The following is a 25,812-nucleotide window of genomic DNA, read 5'->3' as shown; positions in this document are numbered from 1 at the left end:
CATGTTTTGTGTCTCATAATAAGCTTGTCATGCTCAAAAATAGTATTTTCCCCTCAAAAGTAGCATTTTTTTTTTTCGGTCATCCTGTTTGTTTCAAGTGTATTTAACTAATTTTTAGTTCTATAATTGTTACGCTGTTCTAGATTTAAGTCACCACCAACTTGAAATAAGATTGGAAACTGGCATTTTGAGACAAAATGTCTTGAAGTTAGCATTCCTGACTCGTATTAGGCAGTGCTCTTTTGCCATAATAAGCCATAATTTACCATCCTGTCATTATCTCAAGTGTATTTACCTTATTGTAAGCTCAACAAAAATAATACTGTTCTATATTCAAGACATTTTACCTACTAGATTCAAGACATTAACTACTGTTTACTAGACAGAAAAAGTGAAAAATAGACTTGCATTTAACCATTGTTTTTATTTAAACAGCAAAAAGTCCCAGAGGACTGCATAAAAGGGAAACAGCTTCATTTTTCTCAACATTTTGGCTCACAGTATGGAACTGCAATATGAAAACATAGTAGAACATTTTATAGATTATAAATGTAAGATCCCTTAACCCTACTCCACCTAAACATAGCCATTTTCATAGACAATATTAAAAGGATAAAAAGTAATGGACATGTGTAACGTTAGGGAAATGGCAGTTTTATTAACAATATAGCATTAAATGATAGTTTGAGCCACTAATCCTACCCCTAAACCTAACCATTTCTTAAAACTACTGTACGTAAGGTTAGGCTACAATTATAAAGAAAGACAACAGACATAACGTTACAAGTTTAATCACAATAATTTATTTAGTGAGAAAATGTCAAAACCGGTACCAAAAGTCGTTCACATGACGATGTGTCGCAGTCCTCTCTGGCAGTGCAGTATAATAGTTTTGTAACGTTATAGAGCAGAATTTAAATTCTTAATCCATGAAAATGTTAATCCGGTTTCGGTTCGCTGTTCGCTCTGTAAAGGCGCGCGCGCTTCTCTGTTTCAAATGTAGAACACAAACTTAAACACGGCATGTTGCAATCTGTGACGAAGCATGCGAGAGCCAATGAGCGTTTGATATCGCTGCCGTAAAACATGTCGTAACGCTTCAGGCGCAATTTTTGAATTTGAATTCAATCGAGCGCGGGATGCTGGGATTTGACGTTAACGGTCTCTGCTGAGAGAAATGATGAAGATCGCTGGATAAAGGGCTGAATTTGGATCTGTTTCTTGCAAACAACACATGGATTCTAAAGATTTGGATTACACCAATCTAATAAAATGGATGTCTTTTGTGAATTTATGTTGTGTTTTTTTGTGTCTCACGCGGTAAATAAACCAAATATTACAAAATGGTTAAATGATAAAAAAGGTATTTTTAAGGTTTTAAAGTGTATTCTTGTTTAACACCATGTAGGCTATTAATCCTCCTAAACGAGATTGCAGCAGAAGCACGAACAGAGCTGTTATTATTTATGAGTAACGTTAAACTATTAATAAATGTGACTGAAAATTTAATTAATAAGACAATTGAATGCAATAGAGTAAAAACATTAATGCCACGATTTTAAGTTAAATAGGAATATGTACAAATTTGTACGTCGGTAAAGCTGTTTATACGTAAATAAATTAAGTTTTTTTGCTGTCTATATGTAAATATTATACATACTCACTGTACTGCATTGTGAGTTGTGAGTTTGGCATGTTGACCTACAGTTTTCAATAAAGCAGATTTGTTGTCTCAATTCAAGTCAAGTCTATTTCTTGAAATAAGACGATTCATCTTTTACAATTAACACAGCAGCTTAAAAACCTTATGACATGTCAAAAAAGCTTGTTTCATCTGAGATATGGCTCAAAACAAGATATTTTCAAGACAGATTCACTTAACAAGATATTCAAGATGCACTGTCTAAAAACAAGCTCCTTTATCTCACTTAAATCTTGGTCTTTAGGCAATTTTGTCTTATATTAAGTGTGATGAGATATTTTGACTAGTAATTAGAAAAATATACTTGGCAAGATTTTGAGTTTTTGCAGTGTGTGATCACTTTGTTTCAAGTGAAGCTTCTCACTTTTCAGTTTGCCTCCATAATTTACTGTAGCCCATGTTGAATAAATATATCATTTATAAAATATAATTTCATGTGTCGATTGGGTGACTCGAGAAACACAATCATAATGGTCTTAAATGATCCTATAGGCCTATTAAAGGAGTAGTTCACTTTAAAATGAAAATTCTGTCATCATATACTCACCCTCATGTTGTTTCAAACCTGTATGAATTTCTTTCTTCTGCTGAACAGAAAGAAAGATATTTAGAAGAATGTCAGTAACCAGACAGTTTTTGGGTCCCATTGACTTCCATAGTATATTTTTTTCCTACTATGGAAGTCAATGGGACCCAAAAACTGTCTGGTTACTGACATTCTTCTAAATATCTTCCTTTCTGTTCAGCAGAAGAAATAAATTCATACAGGTTTGAAACAACATGAGGGTGAGTATATGATGACAGAATTTTCATTTTAAAGTGAACTACTCCTTTAAGTGACACAAGGTATTCTTCCTGGTTCTGGATGCACTGAAACTCAAGTTTGTGTGTTCTTAAATAATGTTGGTATATGTAAATCTGTTTACTATGTTATATATATATATATATATATATATTTTTTTTAATTTATTTATTTTATTTTTTATTCTTTTACTTTGTGATATGGACCTAAGGGTCTGGAATTTTCACCACTTTATGAGCATATTTTGCTAAAACGCACATTGTTCACGGACATCTCTTGATGTATATTTTCGGACCTCTCCAATTGATACAGGAAGTGTTGGTTGTCTGAGTTCGCTCTTGTAGGAGGTGGAGTTTAATGTACAAACAGAGAGCCATGTAAAGGTGAGTGAGATACCTTTTTATTTGAGGGTGTTCCGGTATGGCAGCTTACAATACAGTAACCGGTTAAATTGCCACAATTATACATATACCCTACTCGTTCATATTTTAATTACAGCTTCAGTCTCGAACAACTGCACTGTAAAGCCACACACTGCGAGAATCGCGCTCGGTCCGCGAGCGCTCGACGGACCGGTTCACCTGAACAGCTGACCGAAAGTAAAACTACAATGAGACCGCTTTGGGAAGTATCGAGTCTTTTCATCTGTTTAATACTATCAAGTAATTATTCCAGTAAGTGATGTTCTTTATTAGGCTACTTGTCATGGTTATTTGCTTCATATGCTGAACATATTATTGAAAGTTGTTCATTATGAGGTGTTTTGTAGCTGTTTTAGTCGTAATGGTTACATAACAAGTTCTTCTTCAAGCAAATCTGACATATCCGGATAAAGCAAACAATGAAATACTGTATCCATAAAGAATAGAGCTTTTCTTTGTTGAGACAGAAGAACCGTAATGTTAAAGACAATGTTCAGCAGCCAAGAATTTATTTAGGATCTCTTGGCTAATTCACTACTACATTTAGATTTTTTTGATGTTTAAACTTGCACCATTATCTTTACCTTTGCTGATTTATTTAAACCTTTTCTAAATATTAATCAGATGCTGTAACGTCTATCGTCTATGTCGAGAATGGGACGAGTCTGACTTTAAATCCAAATATTCAAGAAAAGCCTGAAGACATTTTGTGGACACACAATGGAAATAAGGTGGCTGAACATGATCTGGATGATTTTCAAGATTACGGTCAGTTCAAGGAAAGATCCGAGATTGAAGTCTCTACTGGACAGCTCACGGTTCATCACATGACCAGCCGGGACAGTGGCATTTATAGGTCTGTAATACAGATCAATGGAAAGCTGCAAAATTCTGAAAGAGAAGTTCAAGTTATCGGTAAGTGAGAATGAAATAAGACGGCAGTATTGTTGGTTACACTGATTTAATGTTGGCTTGGCTGGAGTATCATCATACCTGTGCTAGTGAAGCTGGATGACCGAGAAAATCTTGTTGGTTAAGCTAAGACATCTGACTACACCAGCACACGAAACTCAACATACTGTAGGCTACAAACTATAGTGGTTTTTCAAGACAGACGCTGGCATAATTTCTGTTGATGAATGAAATGGATGATTCACTCTGTGATGTAAGAAAACAAAGTATTTATGACAAAGACTTTTCAGGAAGTAATTGTTTCATGTCATTTATTTTTATTTCATAGAAAAAGTCCTGGAAACTGTTAAAAATTTACTGTAGAATTTACAGCAACTTACTGGCAATTTTGGTTGCCAGTAAGCCTGTAAATTTTACAAGAGTACTGTAAATCATAAACTACATTATACTGTAAAATTATACAGAACACCTGTAAAAGCATCAAAACAAGAGCAGCTGTGAATTTACAGTTCTTTACTGTAATATTTACAGTATGTTACTGTTATTAATAATGTACTGAATTAAAACCTGAGATAACTCACTTCATTTGAGGAAATTGATTGGTCAATTGCCATTAAATATTTACTAGAAACATCAATTTAACTAAATCCTACTAGTGATCATCATCACACATGAATGAGTTGAAGAACTTAAAAACATCATCAATGCATCAGCAACTACACAGTCAATGCCTTTAAATAAAGCAACATTCAGCATAACATCTGTGTTTTCTTGCTCATCCTGGACTGAAGCTCAGGCTCTACTCTTCAGCACAATGGTGACACACAAAACTCAACAGAAACCCTTTAAATCCCAACAGATCATTAAAATCCACTATAGCATACTAACCAGACTGACTTTATTTCTGTCATAATCAGAAGGTCTTTTTGAGAATTAACAGAGGTTTAGATGTTGATGTTTTATTATTGTTACCATGATGGTGATCAGTGTTGGCTTTAGCTGGGCTCTTGCCCTTGACATTTGAACATTAGTTTTTCTCTGGCTGCTTTATCTGTGTGTTAATGGCTCTGTATTGATGATGTCATCAATAGAGCTTACAAGGCAGGACCTCATTTCATTCACACTTAAATCTATTCTCAAGCAATCATGTGGGTCATTTCATATGATTGATTATTAAGCATGTGTTGTAGCAAATTCTAAGTCCTCAAATCGAGTCTCGAAGAAATCTCTCAAGAGTCGAAGTTCCAGGTCTCAGAAGTAACTTTATTGACAAGCAACAAAGTGAGATGCCAGCTGGCCATCTGATCTGCACTGGTCAGAACCTCAGGTCTTATACCTTTTCTTATCACTAGGTAGCCAATCAGCTATCAAGATCTTGCTACCGTTAGCATCATCTTTCCCGGAGACATTATTCTATTGGTGGAAAAATCTTTGGTCATGCCCATTTTTAAAGAATATCTTTGGTCACATGATTCTCTGCACCTGCAGTGTTGTAATGCCATCCATCATTTTTAATTAACGTTTTTAGTACCATCTTATCAGCTACCTATACACATCTTCTCTCTGAGCTTGTTAGGTACTCTTTCATCCTCACAGACCACTTGACCTAATTTAACCTGATGTATCCTGATTTAACCTGGGTTTTGACTGAGACACAGCAATACAGACTTTTACATGAGGCAAAGGAAAATCTCCAACACATCCCCCCTTTGGGACTTATTCTAGTCCCACCTTCGTGTTTGTCCCAGAATGTATCTTCATGCGCAAGCCTCCTTCCGTTATCTATCAATCATGGTCAAAAATAGACCATCCGTCTTTCTTATCAATAGGCTGTTGTCACAAAGGTACACTCTGGAGGAATAGTGAGACCAAACATCTCCGCCCCCCTTTGACTAGAGCGGAGTAAAAGATCTCACCTTCCTTTTCTATTATCATTCTTGAGGGAGAGATGAACATCTGTTATCCAGTTTTAATCAACATTTCTTAGTGTACAGACTTGAGGGTAGAGTTGTCCCACAGTGCCAGAGGAACTGCACAGGCGCTTCCGGTGGCCTGGAGTGCTATCTGGGTTGCTCCATCGTTGCCAGAGGTGCCCTGGTCCTGCCTAGGGCGCTATCTGGTGTTGGAGCAGGCAGCGGGTTTTTAAACCACCAGTTGAGTCTGCCCTTGCTGGTCCGGCAATCGGTGACCGCGCTTGTAATTAATTCCTCTTTTGCCCCGTAAAAACATTTTCCAGTTGCCTAAGGCATTCACTTCACATTTATTTCATAAAGAAAACTTTAAAATATTAAAAATAACTCTTTTATAAAGTGATTAAAAAGTGATAAAAAGTAATAAAAACATTCTTATCTTTTCCCTTTATATCTGGTCGCATTACCTCATACCACGGGCAATGACCTGCTTCAAACCTTGTATCGTCCCCTCTCATTCACATATTCATATTTTGTGAACAATTAGTGTGATTATATAAAATATACTCAGTAGGATTATATGTAGGAATATATGTAAGAATATACTCTGGAAGGAGCCCTTGTTTCAAAACAAAACAAAAAATAACCCCTCTAACTAACTCCCTACTCTACCCATTTTCTAATGATCTACCTAATTTTACCCCAAAAATAAAATACACAGTGGGGCTACCTCCCTCTCTATCAAAAACAGTGTCAAATTGTGAAAATCAATAATCAGAAAATAAAAGTAACAAGGCACCCTCTTCTTTACTCCTTCATCAGCACTGCTCACAGGAAGTCATCCAACTCGTCCAGACCTGGCTCAATAGGGCACACTCCTGAGTTTGTGCACCCGATGTCAATTCCCGAACGTTTGACTGACACATTAATCATCTGTTTGGCAGCTGCGTTGCTAACATAGATCTGAGGAAAGGCACACAACAGAACAGCAAAAGAAAAAACAACAACAGCAAAATAACAACTACTGTGGCTGTTATTATACCTATTTTAGGAAGTCATTTATGCTATGATCCAAATATATAACTAGTTCCCAATATGCTTATCTCCTCTTTTCCGTGACTTCAGTGACCCTTATTATTCAGGTTCTTCCATGCCTCGGTGAATGGTTCATCAGGAACTGTATTATTTGGAATTGTATTAATTCTGTATTAAGTAAAACAGTTAGCTTCAAATATTATACAACGCATTCTTTCTCCGCGAATAACCAATTTAATGCTGGTCTGTTTTGCCATATCATGTCGCTTCCCAACTGTTCTCCCAAGGCTCTCAATGTGCCTTCAGTGTGTTAATGAACTTCTGTTGATTGCAATAAATGTAATTCATCCATTCTTCATTTTATCAAGTTATGCATACAAATATACTCAAAGCCTGATTTACTTCATGCTTAAAGCTATGCTTAAACTCAATTGGTATTCCCCATGGTTGACCAATCTATACACACCTCTTCTGACATTGTTTTGAACACAAATATTGCATTTGGCAATCTATCAATCTTCTATCAAAATCATCTATCATCAACTGCTTTTTTTTTTTTTTTTTTTCTGAACTCACTTTCCCCCTTTGTCCGATGGTCAAAACCACGCACATCTGAAATTAAAATAGTAAAAAGGTTTGCTAGTGTAATTATTTGTTCTTTAATACCTCATTTGTCCAATAGTCTGAAGTTGAGGGTTTTGCTTTTCAAAGTGCGAATACAATCAATTCTAAATTGGTAACACAACTCTCATGACAAAAGCTACTGCATGTAGGCAATGTGGCATTCCCCATGTGACAGTGTCTAAATGTTTTGAATAACACAGCTGGCCGATATCAGTTGCCATTTGATTGTGTTAAACACAGCTGTCATAAACCCCAAATTTTTCAATATCTAATAGATAAAATTTTCTGGTAGGTCTGGACATGCTGTCGTTTGAAAGAACCATTATCAGTTTCTCTTATCTGATTTGTCATTCATCTGTTAATTTAATTTCTCTTCATAATATTTTCTTCTGTTGCTTATGAGATGCTCTTTTAAATGACTGGAGATTTCAGCATAATCTCGAATTCATGACCAACAATATTAACATCGTGCAATCCCTGGTAATGACAGCATTTGTGATATCATGTGTTTGTAATTTGTGTAGCTACTATTTTAATTTCTAAACCTAAAAAAAATAACTATTGACCAAGATGGAGTGACCAGCACCACAGCTCTATCATCCATATTTTTTGTTGTTGAACATATTATGTCCTTTTTTTTCTTTTTTTTTCTGATAGAGAGCTCAGTATCACTCAAGCTTATATCAGCTCTGTCTTGAAAGCAGAGCCCAAAAACTCTCTGGTCAATGGACAACATCATCAATTATCTAATTATTTACCCCTAGTTGGTTAATGCAGTAGTCCCTCACTATGCTAAGTCCAGCATCAGTTGTAGTTAATTATTGAGTCATGCAAACACTTCCCCTTCCCTTTTTTTTTTTTTTTTTAATGCTTACAGCTGGACTAATGTCTATTGAAAGAAAGCAAATAGAGAGTGTCAGCTTCACAGAATATAGAGAACCAGTGAATAATCAAAATACAATTAATATGGCCAATCAATGAAATTTGAAGCAGTCTCTGTAGTGATCATTGAAAACGCATCACCTGTGCACACTTAACAAAGGATGCAGTCCTTCTGCTTGGACCAGCGATCAGTTGAACTGGTTGGGCTGCTGTCTGAGTGTTTCCCTCCTCATCCGATGCATTTGATCTGTCAGTCTTTGTTGGCATTCAAGGGTCTGGTGTCATGTTGGGACATAGTGGTTTGACTCTGGATGCTGTTGTCTCTCTGCCTCTCCTCAGTCTGGATTTTGGCCAAGCCACGGAGGAGGCAATTTTGCATAATAGCAGGATGTTTTTCTTGGTTGTTTCTGCATCAGCACAGTCTTTGTCCATACCAGCCCCTCAGAAGTTTCAGCTTCCTCTTTCAGGGGGGATGAAGGTCCACCAACCAAACGCCTCTTCTTTTCTCTGCAGCCGTGTCCTTATGTTTCTCGCTCTCACTTGTTGCACAGTCCAGTTGCTGTTGTTTATGTTGAGGCAGCCGTCCCAAGAGCTGTCTAGTGTCATCTGGAAATTGAACACTCAGAGATCCGCATGAATCAAATTCATCCTTTATAAATTCTGCAACCATCTCTTTCAATTGTCCCTTAATTTCAGAAGTCTCATCTGGTTGATAACAGCAGTTTCCCCGTGCAATTTTAATAAAGCAAGTTCTTCTTTGCAGAATGCAGAAAATAGCAGCCATTCAGTCTGTCTAAGCTGCCTTATTTTCAGTCACATATAGTATTTTTTTATCAATCGTTAAGTCGATCCCTACTATCTCAAGCATTTTAGGATTAAATCAATGAGTCTCATTACTGTGAAATGTGTATAATATAGTATGGTTGTTAAAAATGTCTGTTTAGCTTGGCCACCCAATCCTGCTCATTCAACACAATGCACAAGTTATTTTAAGTAACACAATCCAAAGATCTCAATTTCTGCAATGGCTCAAATCTAAAACTGTCTCAGGGACAACAAGATGCAAACATCATAGGCTACGTCTTTATATAACAGGTCAGTCATACCCACAGCTAGCATGTCTCTCTATATATACATATTTTATCTCTAAATGTCAGATATTTCTATAAACCTTTTTGTAAATTATTTGATTTTCCTCTGGGAACGACACAAACCACTTATACTAAGGAGAAAACTCCAGTGTTTTTGATGGTCACCAGTTTGCGCAATCCTCCATATCAATCCCTGTTAGGCTTGCTTATTAATTTAACTCCCCCATAGACCGGTCAACTAACATTTAAGCAATTTTTATATTTTCTTTCAGGTTAATTTCTTATCAATTATTTTTATTGGTGTTTTCTTGGTATTTGTGAAATTAGTCTACTTTTAATTCTGACTGGATTAGCAGATTTCACCAATCTTACTTGATCTCTTAGTAAACTGGTTTTGAATACCTTTTTATTTATTTATTTGTTTTTGTTTACGAATGATTCAGTGTCTCTGCACATAACCACATCTAATGTTCCCTCAGCTGGTCATTTTGTTTTTAGGCTTCTTTCCCCATTTTTGGAGGGTTGTCCTATAGTATCTCTGCAAAATTAATATTTTGATCTTGGTATCTCTACAGGTGTTGATGCCATTATAATCTTAAATATTATCAGTGTGTTTCATACCTTTTTAGTATACCTTACTAACCCCAGCTTGCATCTATTCTTAACTAGTTTTCAGCAAGATGGTCAGACATTTATTAAGATATCTGATTAGTATTTCTCAGGTATTCCAAAAATGCAGTTCCTCTATTACAGGTTCACTGGTGGGGATGACAGTTACAAATAAAATCTCTCAAAGTGTTGTTCAAAGTGTATGTTGGAAATGGTTGCTCACTTTCTGGTTCATAAGCTAGTCAGAACCAGGAAAGGTGAACTCTTTCTCTCTGTCTCCCTCCTTTCCTTCCTCACACACACACATACACACATGCAGTCTCACTTTCTTCTTGCAGCCCTTCCTCTCTCTATCAGAGGCAGCCCCTCCTTTCTGCCTCTCTTTCTCATATCAGTCACCGTTTGCTTTTGCTATATGAGAGAGAAACAAGTGTTCTTTCATAATTCTAGTTTCTTTTTATAAATGAATATCGTTCTTTTTCAAACAGTCCTAATCTGTGCATTTTACGCGCACACAAACACACTTTTACTCGTTATTTTTTCTTGTAACAATGAAGAGACAAAGCTGAATTATTGTTCAGGATAGGCTGTTTTTCTCCGGCTGGATCACAGCTCTTGCAATCAGAAGAATGGCCAAATTGACAACAAAGCCAATTTTTTGGAATCTTTGTGCAGTTACACTTCCTGCCCTAAATATAGATAAGTGATAGATGGGGTCAATTTCACTTCATGGCCTCCCCACATGGTGATTGAAATGTTTAATTCCTCTCTAGTGCATGTTTCTAATTTTAATGGCGCAAATAAATCAATCACATTTTTTTCTTTCTTTTTTCTTTAAGATCTTTCTTTTTTCTCTTCTTTGACAGCTGACTGCTCTTCTGTCTCTTCTCCGTTTTCATAAATTTCTACCCACATATGACTGGTATGGTTGGGGTTGCTCCTCAAAACTACCACTACCTCCAGCCTTTCCAGTGTCCAATTATCTACCAGTGCTGGTCTGATTTCCCCCCCATGTCTGACTTCAACGACTGTCACTTTCCCACTGTACTGGTCTTAGACATGAGCTCACTACCATATACATGTTCCTCAAAATTGTGGCTCTTCCCAAACCCCGAGGCCAAGTGTACCATGCATCTCTTTTCAGGTATGGATATACAATGGATTCAGATTTATTTTTGATTTAATCAACAATGATTCCAAAAGGGTAGTTTTGGGAAGGTCAAATCTGTTCAAGTGTGGTCTTAAGGCTTCAAGGTGATCTGTCTTTTGATCGCTTTAACCCAATCCACTAAGGGCCACTCATCCTCAAGGTGATTCAGATTTGTGATTTTTGTAAATTTTTGTAAGAATTCATTTTTCTTTTGAGTCGTCAATTCTTGTCTCCGTCCTTCATCTATGAATTCTTTTTCAAACCAAAAATGATTTTTGATGCCTTTGGTTTGTCTTAATGCCTGTTTAAAGTCATTTTCTTCTTTTCTTTCTCTTCTTTCTCATAATGATCTTGTGCCCTGGTAAACATGTGTTTTCTTCTTCAAGCTTCAAAAAATATAATCAGTTCTTTTATTACTTTCACCTTTCACCTTTCTCCCTTCCTACTTCTTTATCTCAATCCAAATATACTTAGTTTGTTAGTATATTCATTCATACACCCGGGATTTCATTCACACACACATACATACATACACACACACACAGTTATTTTTCCTTATAACAAATGGAGAGACAAAGTTCGTTTATTCAATTTCTGTTCAGTGTGGGCTGTGTTTCCCTATATCTGGATCACAGAATCTGCAATCTGGAACGTGAAACAGTCTACAAACCCAGCATCTGGGAGTGTTTTTATGAATTCTATATTTTCTTATATTCTTTATATTAATTTGCTTTTCATTGTTCATAGAATTTCGTCAGTCTCGTCTCTCCATCTTTATAGATCTCACATAATATTCTCGTACACTTTCACTGTCTCAGCTTCTCTCAGTCACTTATCTCAGTCTTATCTCAGGAGTGACTTCTCTCTCTTAATTAAGGCAGTTCAAAGCAGCGAGGTCAGTGCCAACACAAAACAGCTCAAAGCAACACGGTTAATTATCAGGCAGAGCAGTTTAAAGTAGCACAGTTAGTGACAAAGCAAAACAGTTTAACACAGCGCGATTAGTGATCACAGCACAACCAAAATAAACTTTATCTCTGGATCCTGGCCTTTTATACATTTTTCTTAAAGCCAATTTTATGCTCCGGAATTTATTAAGCGCTTTATCTTATCTAACTGACGCACTTCTTGCGTTTTAAGCACTTCTTGCTTTATTTCGCACTTCTTGCGTTTCGCACTTCTTGCCTTTAAGCACTTCTTGCTTTATTTCGCACTTCTTGCGTTTAGGCACTTCTTGCCTTTTAAGCACTTCTTGCTTTATTTCGCACTTCTTGCGTTTCACACTTCTTGCGTTTAAGCACTTCTTGCTTTAGGCCTACTTACGCATGCGCTCCTTCTTGAGACCTGGAAATTACCCTCCTTTTGATTACTTATCAATTTTAGGTTCTTTTTGGTGGGGTCTTTTATTTAAGGCCGTTACCAACCAGGCGCTAGCTTACCAGGAGCCACACAAAACAAATATAAGCAAAAAGTTGCTTACCTGATTTTATGGCGCGCCTTTGTTTTGTGAGGCTTCTGCCAGCGAGCTCCCCCGGTCACTCCTCGACCCCTTCGACACTCCTGGCTTCGCTCGCCAATTATGTTGTAGCAAATTCTAAGTCCTCAAATTGAGTCTCGAAGAAATCTCTCAAGAGTCGAAGTTCCAGGTCTCAGAAGTAACTTTATTGACAAGCAACAAAGTGAGATGCCAGCTGGCCATCTGATCTGCACTGGTCAGAACCTCAGGTCTTATACCTTTTCTTATCACTAGGTAGCCAATCAGCTATCAAGATCTCGCTACCGTTAGCATCATCTTTCCCGGAGACATTATTCTATTGGTGGAAAAATCTTTGGTCATACCCATTTTTAAAGAATATCTTTGGTCACATGATTCAATGCACCTGCAGTGTTGTAATGCCATCCATCATTTTTAATTAACGTTTTTAGTACCATCTTATCAGCTACCTATACACATCTTCTCTCTGAGCTTGTTAGGTACTCTTTCATCCTCACAGACCACTTGACCTAATTTAACCTGATGTATCCTGATTTAACCTGGGTTTTGACTGAGACACAGCAATACAGACTTTTACATGAGGCAAAGGAAAATCTCCAACACATGCACATATGATATTCCACGGCATTGTTATAATTTGAACAGTTTAAAAAATATATAATGCATAGAAATTTTTAAAATGCCATGTTATTTTCTCACACACAGACATCAACAATCGGCGTATGAATCTCAACAATGGTGACATTCAAATGAAAAGCTTCATGTTGCAATGTATGCTGGGTACCACCATAGTACATAATTCCCAGAATGCATTGCTGCATGCATAAATTATGTAGCTGAATTGTATTATTTTCTTTTATTTTTACTATGTGCTTTTATTTTTGTTGTTGTTTTTGTTGTTGACTTTTTAGTAGCTTGATTTGTGATGTTCAGAGTTTATCTGTTTATCTGAATATTTTGTTTGTCACCATTGTTGAGGTTCATATGCTGATTCTTGATATATGTGTGTGTTCCTGTAAATTGAGAAGTTTTGTGATTCGTAAATATGTAAAACACAAATTATCTGATCTCTGATCTCATGACATAATGTTGTAGTATCATATGACTATTACAACCAATTTTTCATAATTAGAGAATAGACTCTGGTCAACATCAGCATATCATCCACTATACATTGATACCCCATCATCAATACACAACCATCAACACCACAGTATATTTTTCCTTGGCTTTTATTGCCATAACAAGTTTGTCTTATAAAGACATGGTTATAGCAGCTAAAGAAAAAGTAATGTTAAATAAATAAAGAGTCAAGAGCCCAACTAAAGAAAGCACTAATCACGATCATGGTAACTTCAAATTAAATATTGTCAATACATCATCAACATCTAAACCTCAGTTATTTCTCATTAAGTCTGATTATGATTATCACTCTTCAGGTGATTTCATCTAAAGCTGTGGCTTAAGTCAGTTGTTTACAGTAAAATCTCACTGTCAAATTTACTAAACAACAAAGTACAATTCTGTGATTTGCTTTGTGTGATTTTATGTGTTTTTGCACATAATGCTATAGTGGATTTTAATGATCTGTTGGGATTTAAAGGGTTTCTGTTGAGTTTTGTGTGTCACCATTGTGCTGAAGAGTAGAGCCTGAGCTTCAGTCCAGGATGAGCAGGAAAACACAGATGTTATGCTGAATGTTGCTTTATTTAAAGGCATTGACTGTGTAGTTGCTGATGCATTGATGATGTTTTTAAGTTCTTCAACTCATTCATGTGTGATGATGATCACTAGTAGGATTTAGTTAAATTGATGTTTCTAGTAAATATTTAATGGCAATTGACCAATCAATTTCCTCAAATGAAGTGAGTTATCTCAGGTTTTTAATTCAGTACATTATTAATAACAGTAACATACTGTAAAGATTACAGTAAAGAACTGTAAATTCACAGCGGCTCTTGTTTCGATGCTTTTACAGGTGTTCTGTATAATTTTACAGTATAATTGTAGTTTATGATTTACAGAACTCTTGTAAAATTTACAGGCTTACTGGCAACCAAAATTGCCAGTAAGTTGCTGTAAATTCTACAGTACATTTTTTACGGAAAATCACTGTAATTTAGGTTAAATTAAGCTACAAAATAATGATGCATTTTAAATTTTAATCTTTTTTAATGCATTTTTAATCATTCAAAATGCATTTTTTGTGAATTTTAAGCTATAATCATAATTTAAAATCATATATTAAACTAGGCAAGTAAGAATATGTTTCCAAAATGTCAATGTCTTGTAGCCATAAGCTTGTTTTCACCATGGAATAATACAGTAATAATAAAAAAGGTACTTGTGACTTTTTATCTCAGATTTCTGACTTGTTTTTCTCGCAATTACGAGTTTACACCTCGCAATATTGAAATTGCATGATATAAAGTCAGAATTGTGAGATAAAAAGTGTAGCGTCTGGACCAATCAGACACTCACAAATTATTCATTTATTTAATGAATAATCCAGCAAACTCACTCTCCCAACAAAGGCCTGTGAAAATTCAGCCAGAACAATGAAGCCAACACACTGGCAGAACCCGGTTTCCTGTTACAGGACACACAGAGACCGATAAGAGTTTTACGACCCCAAAAGGAAATCCAGAGAGCTGTGACTCTCACTTAAAGGTGCCATTGCATGGATTATTTTATTATTTTAGAATGTTTCCTGGGGTGCCCTTATAATGTTAGTATATTTTTTAGATCAAAAGTTTATAATTTAGAAATAAAAGGAATAAAATAGAATAGAATAGAAATAAAACATTTTTCCTAGCCTGATTTTAGCCTCTGATTTGAACGCTCTGTTTGAAGGGGCGTGTCTGTGTGAGACTTAAGTGTAAACGCCCACTGCTGTGATTGGCTGCTGTGAGACTTCAGTGTAAACGCCCACTGCTGTGATTGGCTGCTGTGAGACTTCAGTATAAACGCCCACTGCTGTGATTGGCTGCTGTGAGACTTCAGTGTAAACGCCCACTGCTGTGATTGGCTGCTGTGAGACTTCAGTGTAAACGCCCACTGCTGTGATTGGCTGCTGTGAGACTTCAGTGTAAACGCCCACTGCTGTGATTGGCTGCTGTGAGACTTCAGTGTAAACGCCCACTGCTGTGATTGGCTGACATGCTGACATGCTTGCATATGAAATATTTAGCATTACATGTGGAACTCTCTCGAAAACGTTTACTATTACAGCTATCATACGTTTTTACTATTACAGCTATTGGGATTAACGAATTGTGAGAAGTTTTTTAAGTATTTAGATCTATTCCCATCACATAAAAGGTTGCAGTGATGAGCATTGAGCAGATGACAGTCGGTTGATCGTGTGAATGAAGATCTTATCATTGCAACCCAGTTTCTGCACTCTCACTAATGATTTCACCAATGCAAGCATGAGGTAAGTACAGTAAGAGCTTCGTTGTGCAGCGTAACAGCGTCATTGATTTCATAACGAGTTTTGGCAAGTGTCCAGGCGCTGTGTGATTGACAGCTTGGGCGATTGGAAAGGGATTGTTCTTTGATCGTTTTCTGTATATTAATCACAGTTTAAGTAAGATTATTCTCATCCTACTAAGAGAAACGACGTGACTTGATTTTCTGATGCATAAACAGTATTGAACGACTTTGAGAGAGAAAGATTATCTGTCTGAACTTGAACAATTACACATCAGACATTCACATAACCCACTGGTTCTTTAGAGGCTCGGATGAAGGAACAAAAAAAATACTTTTATGTTCATTTGTACATCCAAACACTGAACAACTGCCATGCTTCGCTCGTTTGCATGTCTCTCGAGGAAAAACCAATATCGCGCTCGCCGCTCACGCAGCTCATTTTCTCATGGGCGGGCCAAATTATTTTTGCTGGCAAAGTAGAGAAAGGGGAGGTGACCTTTCCCCTTATGACGACATAAAGGGAAGATTAGCCCGTCTGAGCTTTCATTTTCTCAAAAATACCCAGGGCTTGGTTTACACCCATCAAAACATCTAGCCACTGGGGGACCATAGGCAGGCTAGGGGAACTCATATTAAAGGTTAAAAAACCGCATAAAAAAACCGCATAAAGTGAAATTTCCATGCAATGGGACCTTTAATTCTCGATGAGAAGGAGAAATAAACCCTGTTAATCCTATATATTCTATATATAACCACTTGAGAAATGTGTAAACATGTATCTAATTTTCCAACCTCATGATTTTCCTTTTATGTGGTTTGGCTTTTGTATTCTTGTAAACTCTATTGGGTTAATATTTCAGACTTTGCATATTATGGTCAACTAAAATCATATGTGTGGCATGTTTGGTCTCTATAAACTCCATTCTTTTTCCCCGATTTGTTAATTTACATTACGTTTTGCTAACTTTGTGACACATTGGTATTGTGGGCATCTTAAAGATTCTTGTGTTAAACATCCAATCAAATTACATGTTCAAAGGCCTGCTTGAACAATGGGTCATAAAGAAATTTCCCTCCAAAGGAAATCTTGTCATTGGCTCTTACACCTCCAGAGGGTGTGACATCTTCACGCCTTAAAAACACAAGATCAGCTCTCTTAGCTCTTCTCTCTTACTCTTTTCTGGAATCCTGATGTGAAGATGATGCTGAACTAGAAGTTTCTAAGTACCCCCAAGCTTGTGCCAGGCTGTGGCCTTGTCTTTCCATTCACCAAAGATACTCTGACTACCACTGGTTCTCTCTCATCAAGACCACATCAGCAAAGGTCAACTTGAGCCTCAACAAATTGCATCAGGACAGTTTAATTCAAATGGGCGAGACATGCAAATATCAAACTTAGTCTCATTATTTGATACATTAAAGGAACACTCCACCGTTTTTTCATATTAAACTATGTTATTCCCTTAAATAATACAAGTTGATACATACCTCTCTCGTCTCAGTGTGTGCACTCAATCGCTCTGGCGCGCGCGACACTTTGATAGCACTTAGCTTAGCCCAGTTCATTCATTAGGGAACAAACAGAGATGAAGTTAGAAGCGACCAAACACCTCCACGTTTTCCCTAATAAAAAGTAAAAAGTCACGTTGGTTCTAATGACAGAAGTGAGAGGGTGAGGATTTTTCAGGAGTGATGATATTACTGCGCCAAGTCGAAGTGCTCCCAAGTGCTATTCCGCCATACATTATAGTTATCCTTTTTACCCGCTTAGAAAAGCGCTTTATTTAAACTTTATTTAAATAAGGAAAAAGTGGAGGTGTTTGGTCGCTTCTAACTTCATCTCTGTTTGGATCCTAATGAATGAACTGGGCTAAGCTTATCAAAGTGTCACCGCGCGCCAGAGCGATTAAGTGCATGCACTGAGACGAGAGAGGTATGTATCAACTCGTCTTAGTTAAGGGAATAACATAGTTTAATATGAAAAAAAAAAAAAAACAGTGGAGTGTTCCTTTAATTATCCTTACCCCTTTTAAAGAAGGGTGTGTTAGAACTAAACTGATGGTTTGCTCAAGGCAGTTCATCTGCTGAATTTCAAACAATGCTATAACTTCTTGCTTTCCTGTATTCTGCTTCAGCTCTCTTTCCATTGGTAAACTGTATGCATGTACAGTATAGTATGTGTGTGTATGTTAGAGTAGTTTAAGTGTTTAGACTAGTTAATAAAATCTTGTTCATGTCACATGTAAAGTTGTCCGTGTCTCAAGCTCATAACTGGAGTCTCTAATCATATAGATTTTGGCTACTGCTCTTAGTAGTACTGTAAAGTAAGAAAGACATTTCCCATGCCCCGGAAATGTACATTTCTTAGAATTAATAAACAATTAATCCTGTTCACGGGACAAACAGGTTAATTGATTGTAATATTAATTTACGACATTAAGTTAATTATATTAACTGATCCAAATATTCATAATCAATTGTAACAAGTTATTATTGATTATTAATATTTCATAGAGCTAATTTGCTACAAAAGTCAGAATTGTGAGATAAAAAGTCAGAATTGTGATATAAAGTCAGAATTGCGTGATATAAAGTCAGAATTGCAAGATATAAAGTCAGAATTGCGAGATAAAAAGTCAGAATTGTGAGATAAAAAGTCAGAATTGTGAGATATAAAGTCAGAATTGTGAGATATAAAGTCAGAATTGTGAGATATAAGTTGCACTTATCTTTAAAATATCTTTATTCTGTAGTGGAAACAAGCTTCCATAGCCATGAGATGAGTTCTCTTACGAGAGGTTCTCTCGTATTGCGTAAGTAGCTTACGCTTCGTAAGTAGCTTACGCTTCGGGAAAGTTCTCTTTCTTCGAGATCTGAAGCCAAAAAATTATCCTTAATTTTGCATTTATTGTCAACGCAGTGCAGCAGCAGGCAGACCAAAGCAAGCTGTATAAGCGTGCTCATTGGCTGCCAGGCGGCAACTGCTTAAGCCTATCAGTGAGCCCGGTGTGACGTCACACCCAATGAGGGCGCTTCGCGCCCTCCACACCCTTCTAACCGTCAAGAAGGGTGTGGCCAGTGTGTATATATTGCGGGCTCACAGGCTGAGTTTTGATTTTCTTGTCTTCAGCGAAGCTCTTCGCATCGCTGGATCTTGAGAAGCCGCCGCCGTTGAAACCAGCGACCAGCAAGCCTAGGACAGCGCCTGAGGAAGCCGGCCACCTTCGCCGCCTTCAGCCATCCGTGCCTGCTACGCTATCCGGCGACATATCCTTTTTCTCTGCTTTCTCTGTGTTGTGTGTGTGCTCGCCCTGCGACACGCACTTTTTCTAAAAGAGCGCGAGGCGTTTTTGTCAAAATGCCTCGTTTTTCCTGCGGTTCGTGCCGCGCCCCGCTCAGCAACGGAGACCGCCATCTCATCTACGCTCTCTGCCTGGGCCGCGATCACGCCGCCGCCGCACTCTCTACGGGCGGCTGCCCCGAGTGCGAGGAACTCTCAATGTCGACCCTGCGGGCTCGACTTGAGGTTTTCGACCAGGCTGTCGCTCCGCATGTCCCTGTTGGGCCGCGCAAGAAAAAGCGCCGCTCGCAGCGACCACCGGAGACAGATGCGGCGTTCAGAAGCTCGCCGGAACCTCTCCCTCGAGCTTCTCTCTCGCCCTCTCCGCCCCCCCTCCCGGCCGCTCAACCGCCGGCTCTCGCCCGCGCCGCCGCCGTTTCAGGGGATGAGGCGGATGAGTCTGATGGACGCGCCGCTGACAGCTGCTCTATCCTGGCGTCTGACAGTGAGGACTGGTCCACCGCCTCCTCTACAGTCCAGGATTCTGGCCGTTCTCGAGCGGGCGAGGACGCGGAGCTTTTGCGGCCGCGCTTTCTCCGCCGCCGGTCAAGCTGCTTCTGTTCTCCACTCCATGGCCGTGCTGCGTTTCAGCACTGAAGCCCTGGTTAGTGGCCGACTGGTACCAGCGGGGAGTGACAATGGGAGCCGTCTCGCACCGCAAAGTTATCTCGACGGATGCTTACACCTCAGGCTGGGGCGCTCTTTTCGAGGGCAAACCGGCATTTGGCCTGTGGTCGGACCAGGAGAAATGCCTCCACATAAATTGTTTGGAGATGATAGCGGTCAAGAACGCTCTCAAGCGCTTCCTCCCATTCATACGGGATCACCATGTGTTAGTCCGCTCGGACAACATGTCAGTGGTATCCTATGTGAACCGACAGGGCGGTGTCAGATCCAAGAGCCTGTGCAAACTGACAGAACGCCTTCTCGTGTGGGCTCACCGCTCGTTGCGCTCGCTGAGAGCCGCGCACGTGCCGGGCCACTTGAATGTGGGACCAGACAGACTGTCCAGGGACATCATTCCCCCGGGAGATTGGTCCCTGCATCCTCAGACAGTCCAGCTCCTCTGGCGCCTATTCGGCAGGGCGGAGGTCGACCTTTTTGCGTCGAAAGACAACGCTCACTGCCCGATATTTTTCTCGAAAAGCGAGGACGCGCTGTCCCAGACTTGGCCCAGCCTCCCGCTGTACGCTTTTCCCCCGATCTCCCTGTTACCTCAGGTTTTAACAAGGATCAGGGAAACACAGCACCCAGTGCTCCAACCAGATTTGAGGCTGTCGCACTCACCCCCATGGCCGATCCCGGTGAGGAAGGATCTCCTCTCTCAAGCCGGCGGGTCAATTTGGCATCCCCACCCGGAGCGGTGGTCTCTGCATGCATGGGTAATCAACGGATATCCGTTGACCTGCCAGAAGGGGTTGTGAACACGATCACGCAGTCTAGAGCTCCCTCCACGAGGCGGCTCTATGCGTCTAAGTGGTCTGTGTTCTCTAAATGGTGCGCTGCTAAGAGCTTTGATCCACGCACATGTGGGGTTTCGCAAGTGCTCTCCTTCCTACAGGAGCTGTTGGAAAAGGGTAGGTCCCCTTCCACGCTCAAAGTGTATGTGGCGGCTATTGCAGCGTTCGCTGAGTCGACGCGCAGCCGGGCAATCGGTAAGAATGAGCTTATTATCCGTTTCCTCAGAGGAGCCAGGCGGATGAATCCCCCGCGGCCCCCCTCGGTTCCTATTTGGGATCTGTCCTTGGTCCTGGAGGCCCTGAAGGCTTTTCCTTTTGAACCGCTTGAATCTGTGGATCTTAAGTACCTTTCGCTCAAAACCGTTTTTCTGATAGCTCTGTCTTCAGTAAAACGCGTGGGGGACCTGCACACGCTATCTACTAGCCCTGCATGTCTCGAGTTCGGACCGAATGACTCGAAAGTCATTCTCAGACCGAGACACGGTTATGTTCCCAAAGCGATTGGTACCCCTTTTAAGGCACAAATCATCTCCCTCTCGGCTCTGCCATTATCCGATAACGGGGACAGTGATAACCTCCTATGCCCTGTTAGGGCGCTGAGAGTTTACATCACGCGCTCCGCCGCTTTCAGGCGGTCCGAGCAGCTCTTTGTTTCTTTTGGCGGACGCACCAAGGGTCTCGCCGCCTCGAAACAGAGCCTGTCCAGGTGGATAGTGGACGCGATTGCAGCAGCTTACGCCTCCAAACACCTGCAGTGTCCTTTGGGTGTCAGAGCCCACTCCACTAGAGGCATGGCCTCTTCGTGGGCCTGGTCCAGCGGAATTTCGATTCACGATATTTGTATGGCGGCGGGCTGGGCCTCCCCATCTACATTCGTGAGGTTTTATAACCTGGAAGTTCCCGCCCTGCAGGCGACACTGTTATCAGTATAAGTGCAGACTATGTCCACTTACTGGCTTATTTTTCTGGTTGGCACCAGGGGAAGGATTCTTTCCATAAATAGACCAGTGTTTCTGCTCTATTTTCTTTCCCTATGCGTGTTTATGCACTGTGTGGGCCCGCGCTGCCGGCCACACCATTTACAATGATGTATACAGACCGGCTATGCTGCTCTGTCATTTGTGTGAAGTGAAGTGCTTGGTACAGGTGTTGGCCACCGGCCACCTGTTTCAACGCTATGTTTTTCCCCGGTCTCCCTGGGATTCATGTGTTGGATGCTCGGCGCGCACGGCGTTGACAATGGGTTCCCGAAGCGTAAGCTACTTACGCAATACGAGAGAACCTCTCGTAAGAGAACGTACTCGGTTACCTAATGTAACCTCGGTTCTCTCTAGAAGAGGGAACGAGTATTGCGTAACCTGCCGTGACGCGCCACGAGCTTTTGCGCTTCAGACTATGAAAACCAGAACTCAGCCTGTGAGCCCGCAATATATACACACTGGCCACACCCTTCTTGACGGTTAGAAGGGTGTGGAGGGCGCGAAGCGCCCTCATTGGGTGTGACGTCACACCGGGCTCACTGATAGGCTTAAGCAGTTGCCGCCTGGCAGCCAATGAGCACGCTTATACAGCTTGCTTTGGTCTGCCTGCTGCTGCACTGCGTTGACAATAAATGCAAAATTAAGGATAATTTTTTGGCTTCAGATCTCGAAGAAAGAGAACTTTCCCGAAGCGTAAGCTACTTACGAAGCGTAAGCTACTTACGCAATACTCGTTCCCTCTTCTAGAGAGAACCGAGGTTACATTAGGTAACCGAGTACGTTTTGTTATAAAGTATTTATGTTTACGTAGCATCTAAATCCACCATTCGCTGTTTCCTCAGATACTGTACAGGAGCCGATCGTGACCTGTAATCTGAACAATATTTCACGAGCACTGTTCTGTTCAGTGTCGTCTCAGTCTCATGTTTCTTATGAATGGACTGGACCAGGTTCAGCTCAACAGGTCGGGCAAGAGCTTCACATCAGCAGAGAGGAGGAGCCTGAGTCAGTCTACACGTGCACTGTGAAGAATGAAGTGAGCCAGAAGAGCAGTAACTTCACTCTGAAACACTGCGACACAGGTTTACTTCAGGTTCACTACAGTAATGCTCAAGTACAGTTCATGATGAAGATAATGAGTATTGTTCTGTTCTCCACAATCAGATCAGGATATCATTCTACCAGTTATATTATCCATCATCGCTGCTGTTGTGGGGATCATAGCTGTGGCTGTTGTCATTTATTTCATTCAGAAAAAAAAGAACGGTAAGATGCTCAAACCCATAAAGATATGAATGTGATATGGTTTTCAGTTTCCCATTTACATACTAATCTAGTTATAATTATTATTGTATTTAGTTTAAAAGTTCAACATGCACTGATATATTTTAAGCTCATAATCCCACATAATTGAGTCATTATTACTTTTTTCCAGCAAAGCAGAGCAGAAAAGGCTGTGGGGATGGACAGGGAAATGGGCTAGAAATGACTGGTAAGAATGAAGGTGAAACGGATCCTTTAAAACAGGATGAGCAGGAGAGCAGTGAACCAGGTGAGCATGTTTAGAGAGTTTGACTGGACGTCAGTCTGACTGTATTCCTGTAAAGACAACTTGCTCTGTTTAGATAAATACATGATCGCAACAGCACATCTTCCTGTTTCTACAATATATAGCACTTTAAAAAAAATTGGAGTAAAAACAATTTAAATATGAAGTCTTCACTGTACTTGAATAGGTGTTTTTTCATAAGTTATAAGATTAGTTTTGTTTTATAGAAATTAAAACACAAATTATTATAGCTTTGTCATTTTTTTTTTTTTAGCAAATTTAGAACAGATTTAAATTTTACCCTTTTCTGGCTTGTCAATTTGTCATTAAATTGCTTTATCATTTTATTGGTCAGGGAATAATTTCTGGAAACATTGTATTTTAGAAAAAGACGGTGACAATAAAGAGGAGGATGAAGCTGGTGAATAGCAAAACCTCACTGGACCAGAACAAGATAGACATGAAGAGACGAACATCAGGGACACAGAAATGACTTAAACACCTCAGGACCCAAATATCTTTTACATGGTGCTTCATATGGGTAACACTTTAGAATAATGCTCAGTTGTAGGTCATTTATAAGTGGTTAGTTAATGATGAACTAATCATTTACAAAACATTCATAAATGATTAGCAAGTGATATACTAACATTTTATGTATGTTTTGTAAATTCCGTTATATCACTTGCTAATCATTTATGAATGTTTTGTAAATGATTTGTTCATCATTAACTAACCACTTATAAATGACCTACAACTGAGCGTTATTCTAAAGTGTTACCCAACTTTTTTTCTTAAGCAGAGTACATTAGTAAACCAGGGATGATAATTTTAAATAACTTAAAACAAATGTGTTGTCCATCATAAGACAGCCAGTTTTACTCTGAGAGATTTATCAGTTTACCTAATAATTATATTGGAGTCTTACTGATGTAGTTAGTCTGAGACATGCATTAATTTGAACAGCTGTTATTGGAGTGGCTTGATGCAGAAAACCTTTAAAAAAACTATGCTGTCATATAACAAATCTGGGCCCGTATTCATAAAGATTCTAAGAATCCTCTCAGAAAACTCTTAATTTAGCTTAAAAACTTTTACGTAGGAGTCTTAGCTTAAGAGCGATTCGGGACCGATCTGAGAGCAACTCTGAGTAAGGAAAAGACAAAAACTTTCATCTTAGTGAGGAGGCGGAGTTGACCCCGTTGCTATGTATGGCACTATCTTTTGAAGACTGTGATTGGTTGGTTGTCCAAGAAGGAAAAAAAGAGTGATTTTAAGTATAGGGTCTATTCTAAGCCTTCACTTTGAAATTACATGCGTAATTTTTCCTATTTGACCGTTCTCTCAGAGTCACACACACACACACACACATTATAGGCCTATATGTGTATATAAATCCTTTTTTTATTTTCCATGCTGTTAATTTCCTATAAGGTGTTTGATTGCTTAGAATGATAAAAATTGTTCCACTCTTTCCAATTACACTGATTACTGGCATGTCTATTTAAGTGGTGGTTTGAATGTTGGTTTTAATGTATCAAACACTGGCGCTATGGCATTTCTGCGCTGTGTCGGAGATGTTAGCGTGTCTCTAAAAAGATCTGTCACAAACATGATCCCTGCACGATCTAATCTATAGCTTCTTATTAACTCACTGTCATCCATTGTCTGCAACACATTTCTTCTCTTTTGTCTTTCTGCCATTTTCTCCTCTGCTAAAGAAACTCTTAAAAGTCCTTGTCCATGCTCCTAACAATTTTAACCTTAAAACCTCTTTTAAGGGTTAAAATGCTTTCTGAATTACTTTCTTTACTAGGATTTCTTCAATTTTAAGAGTAAACGCCCACATTTCTAAGAATTTTCTTAGAATTTTGTCACTAGGAGCTACTCTTTGCATTAAGATTCTTTATGAATACGGGCCCTGATGCACAGGTCAAATGTAATGAATTGCTAACTGCAGTGAAATAATGTCAAGCCTGTACAAATACTAGAAATCATGAAATTGGGAATCATGTAACATTCATGTACATTTCACTTAATTGTAAATAAAGTAATTTAATCGCTTGATGAGAATCTCTAGAGCTAAGAAAACCGTGTCAGATCTGTGACGCTTCATTACGTTGCTGTCTTGCCATCAGCCAATCACTGCATTACCCAAAACCATGATCAGCGTTGATATATCTGCTAATCTCAGACAATTTACCCTGAGATTTAATCAAATCTGGTTAATTTTGAACATTTCTTTAAAAAGACAGTTACCGGCCTCACAGCAGAATACAGCGATTTAAGTTCACAGATCCGTGTGAATGGGGATCGTTTGATATGTCAGCTGTATGCAAATGAAAAAACTTGTTTTTAGTACATCATGTAAACAAACCCTGAGGTGTTCAAACTGGACTGCAAGTCACTGAACT

General features: G+C 39.1%; 1 protein-coding gene across 1 annotated transcript; it reads left to right on the top strand.

Annotated features, from left to right (window-relative positions):
- The first annotated feature begins 2,819 nt into the window (after nucleotides 1-2,819).
- Nucleotides 2,820-25,482, top strand: cd58 (CD58 molecule). The gene is made up of 7 exons (XM_084122102.1): nucleotides 2,820-2,887; nucleotides 3,003-3,178; nucleotides 3,551-3,841; nucleotides 22,692-22,931; nucleotides 23,014-23,115; nucleotides 23,285-23,401; nucleotides 23,784-25,482. The coding sequence occupies exons 2-7, from the start codon at nucleotides 3,115-3,117 to the stop codon at nucleotides 23,825-23,827; spliced, it is 858 nt and encodes a 285-aa protein (XP_083978228.1). The 5' UTR covers nucleotides 2,820-2,887; nucleotides 3,003-3,114; the 3' UTR covers nucleotides 23,828-25,482.
- The last annotated feature ends 330 nt before the right edge of the window (nucleotides 25,483-25,812 follow it).

The sequence above is a fragment of the Abramis brama genome, assembly GCF_963993115.1.
Source record: "Abramis brama genome assembly, chromosome: 8".
Taxonomy (NCBI): Eukaryota; Metazoa; Chordata; class Actinopteri; order Cypriniformes; family Leuciscidae; genus Abramis; species Abramis brama.
Note: the sequence above shows the minus strand (reverse complement) of the source record. Positions and strands in the feature narration are given on the sequence as shown.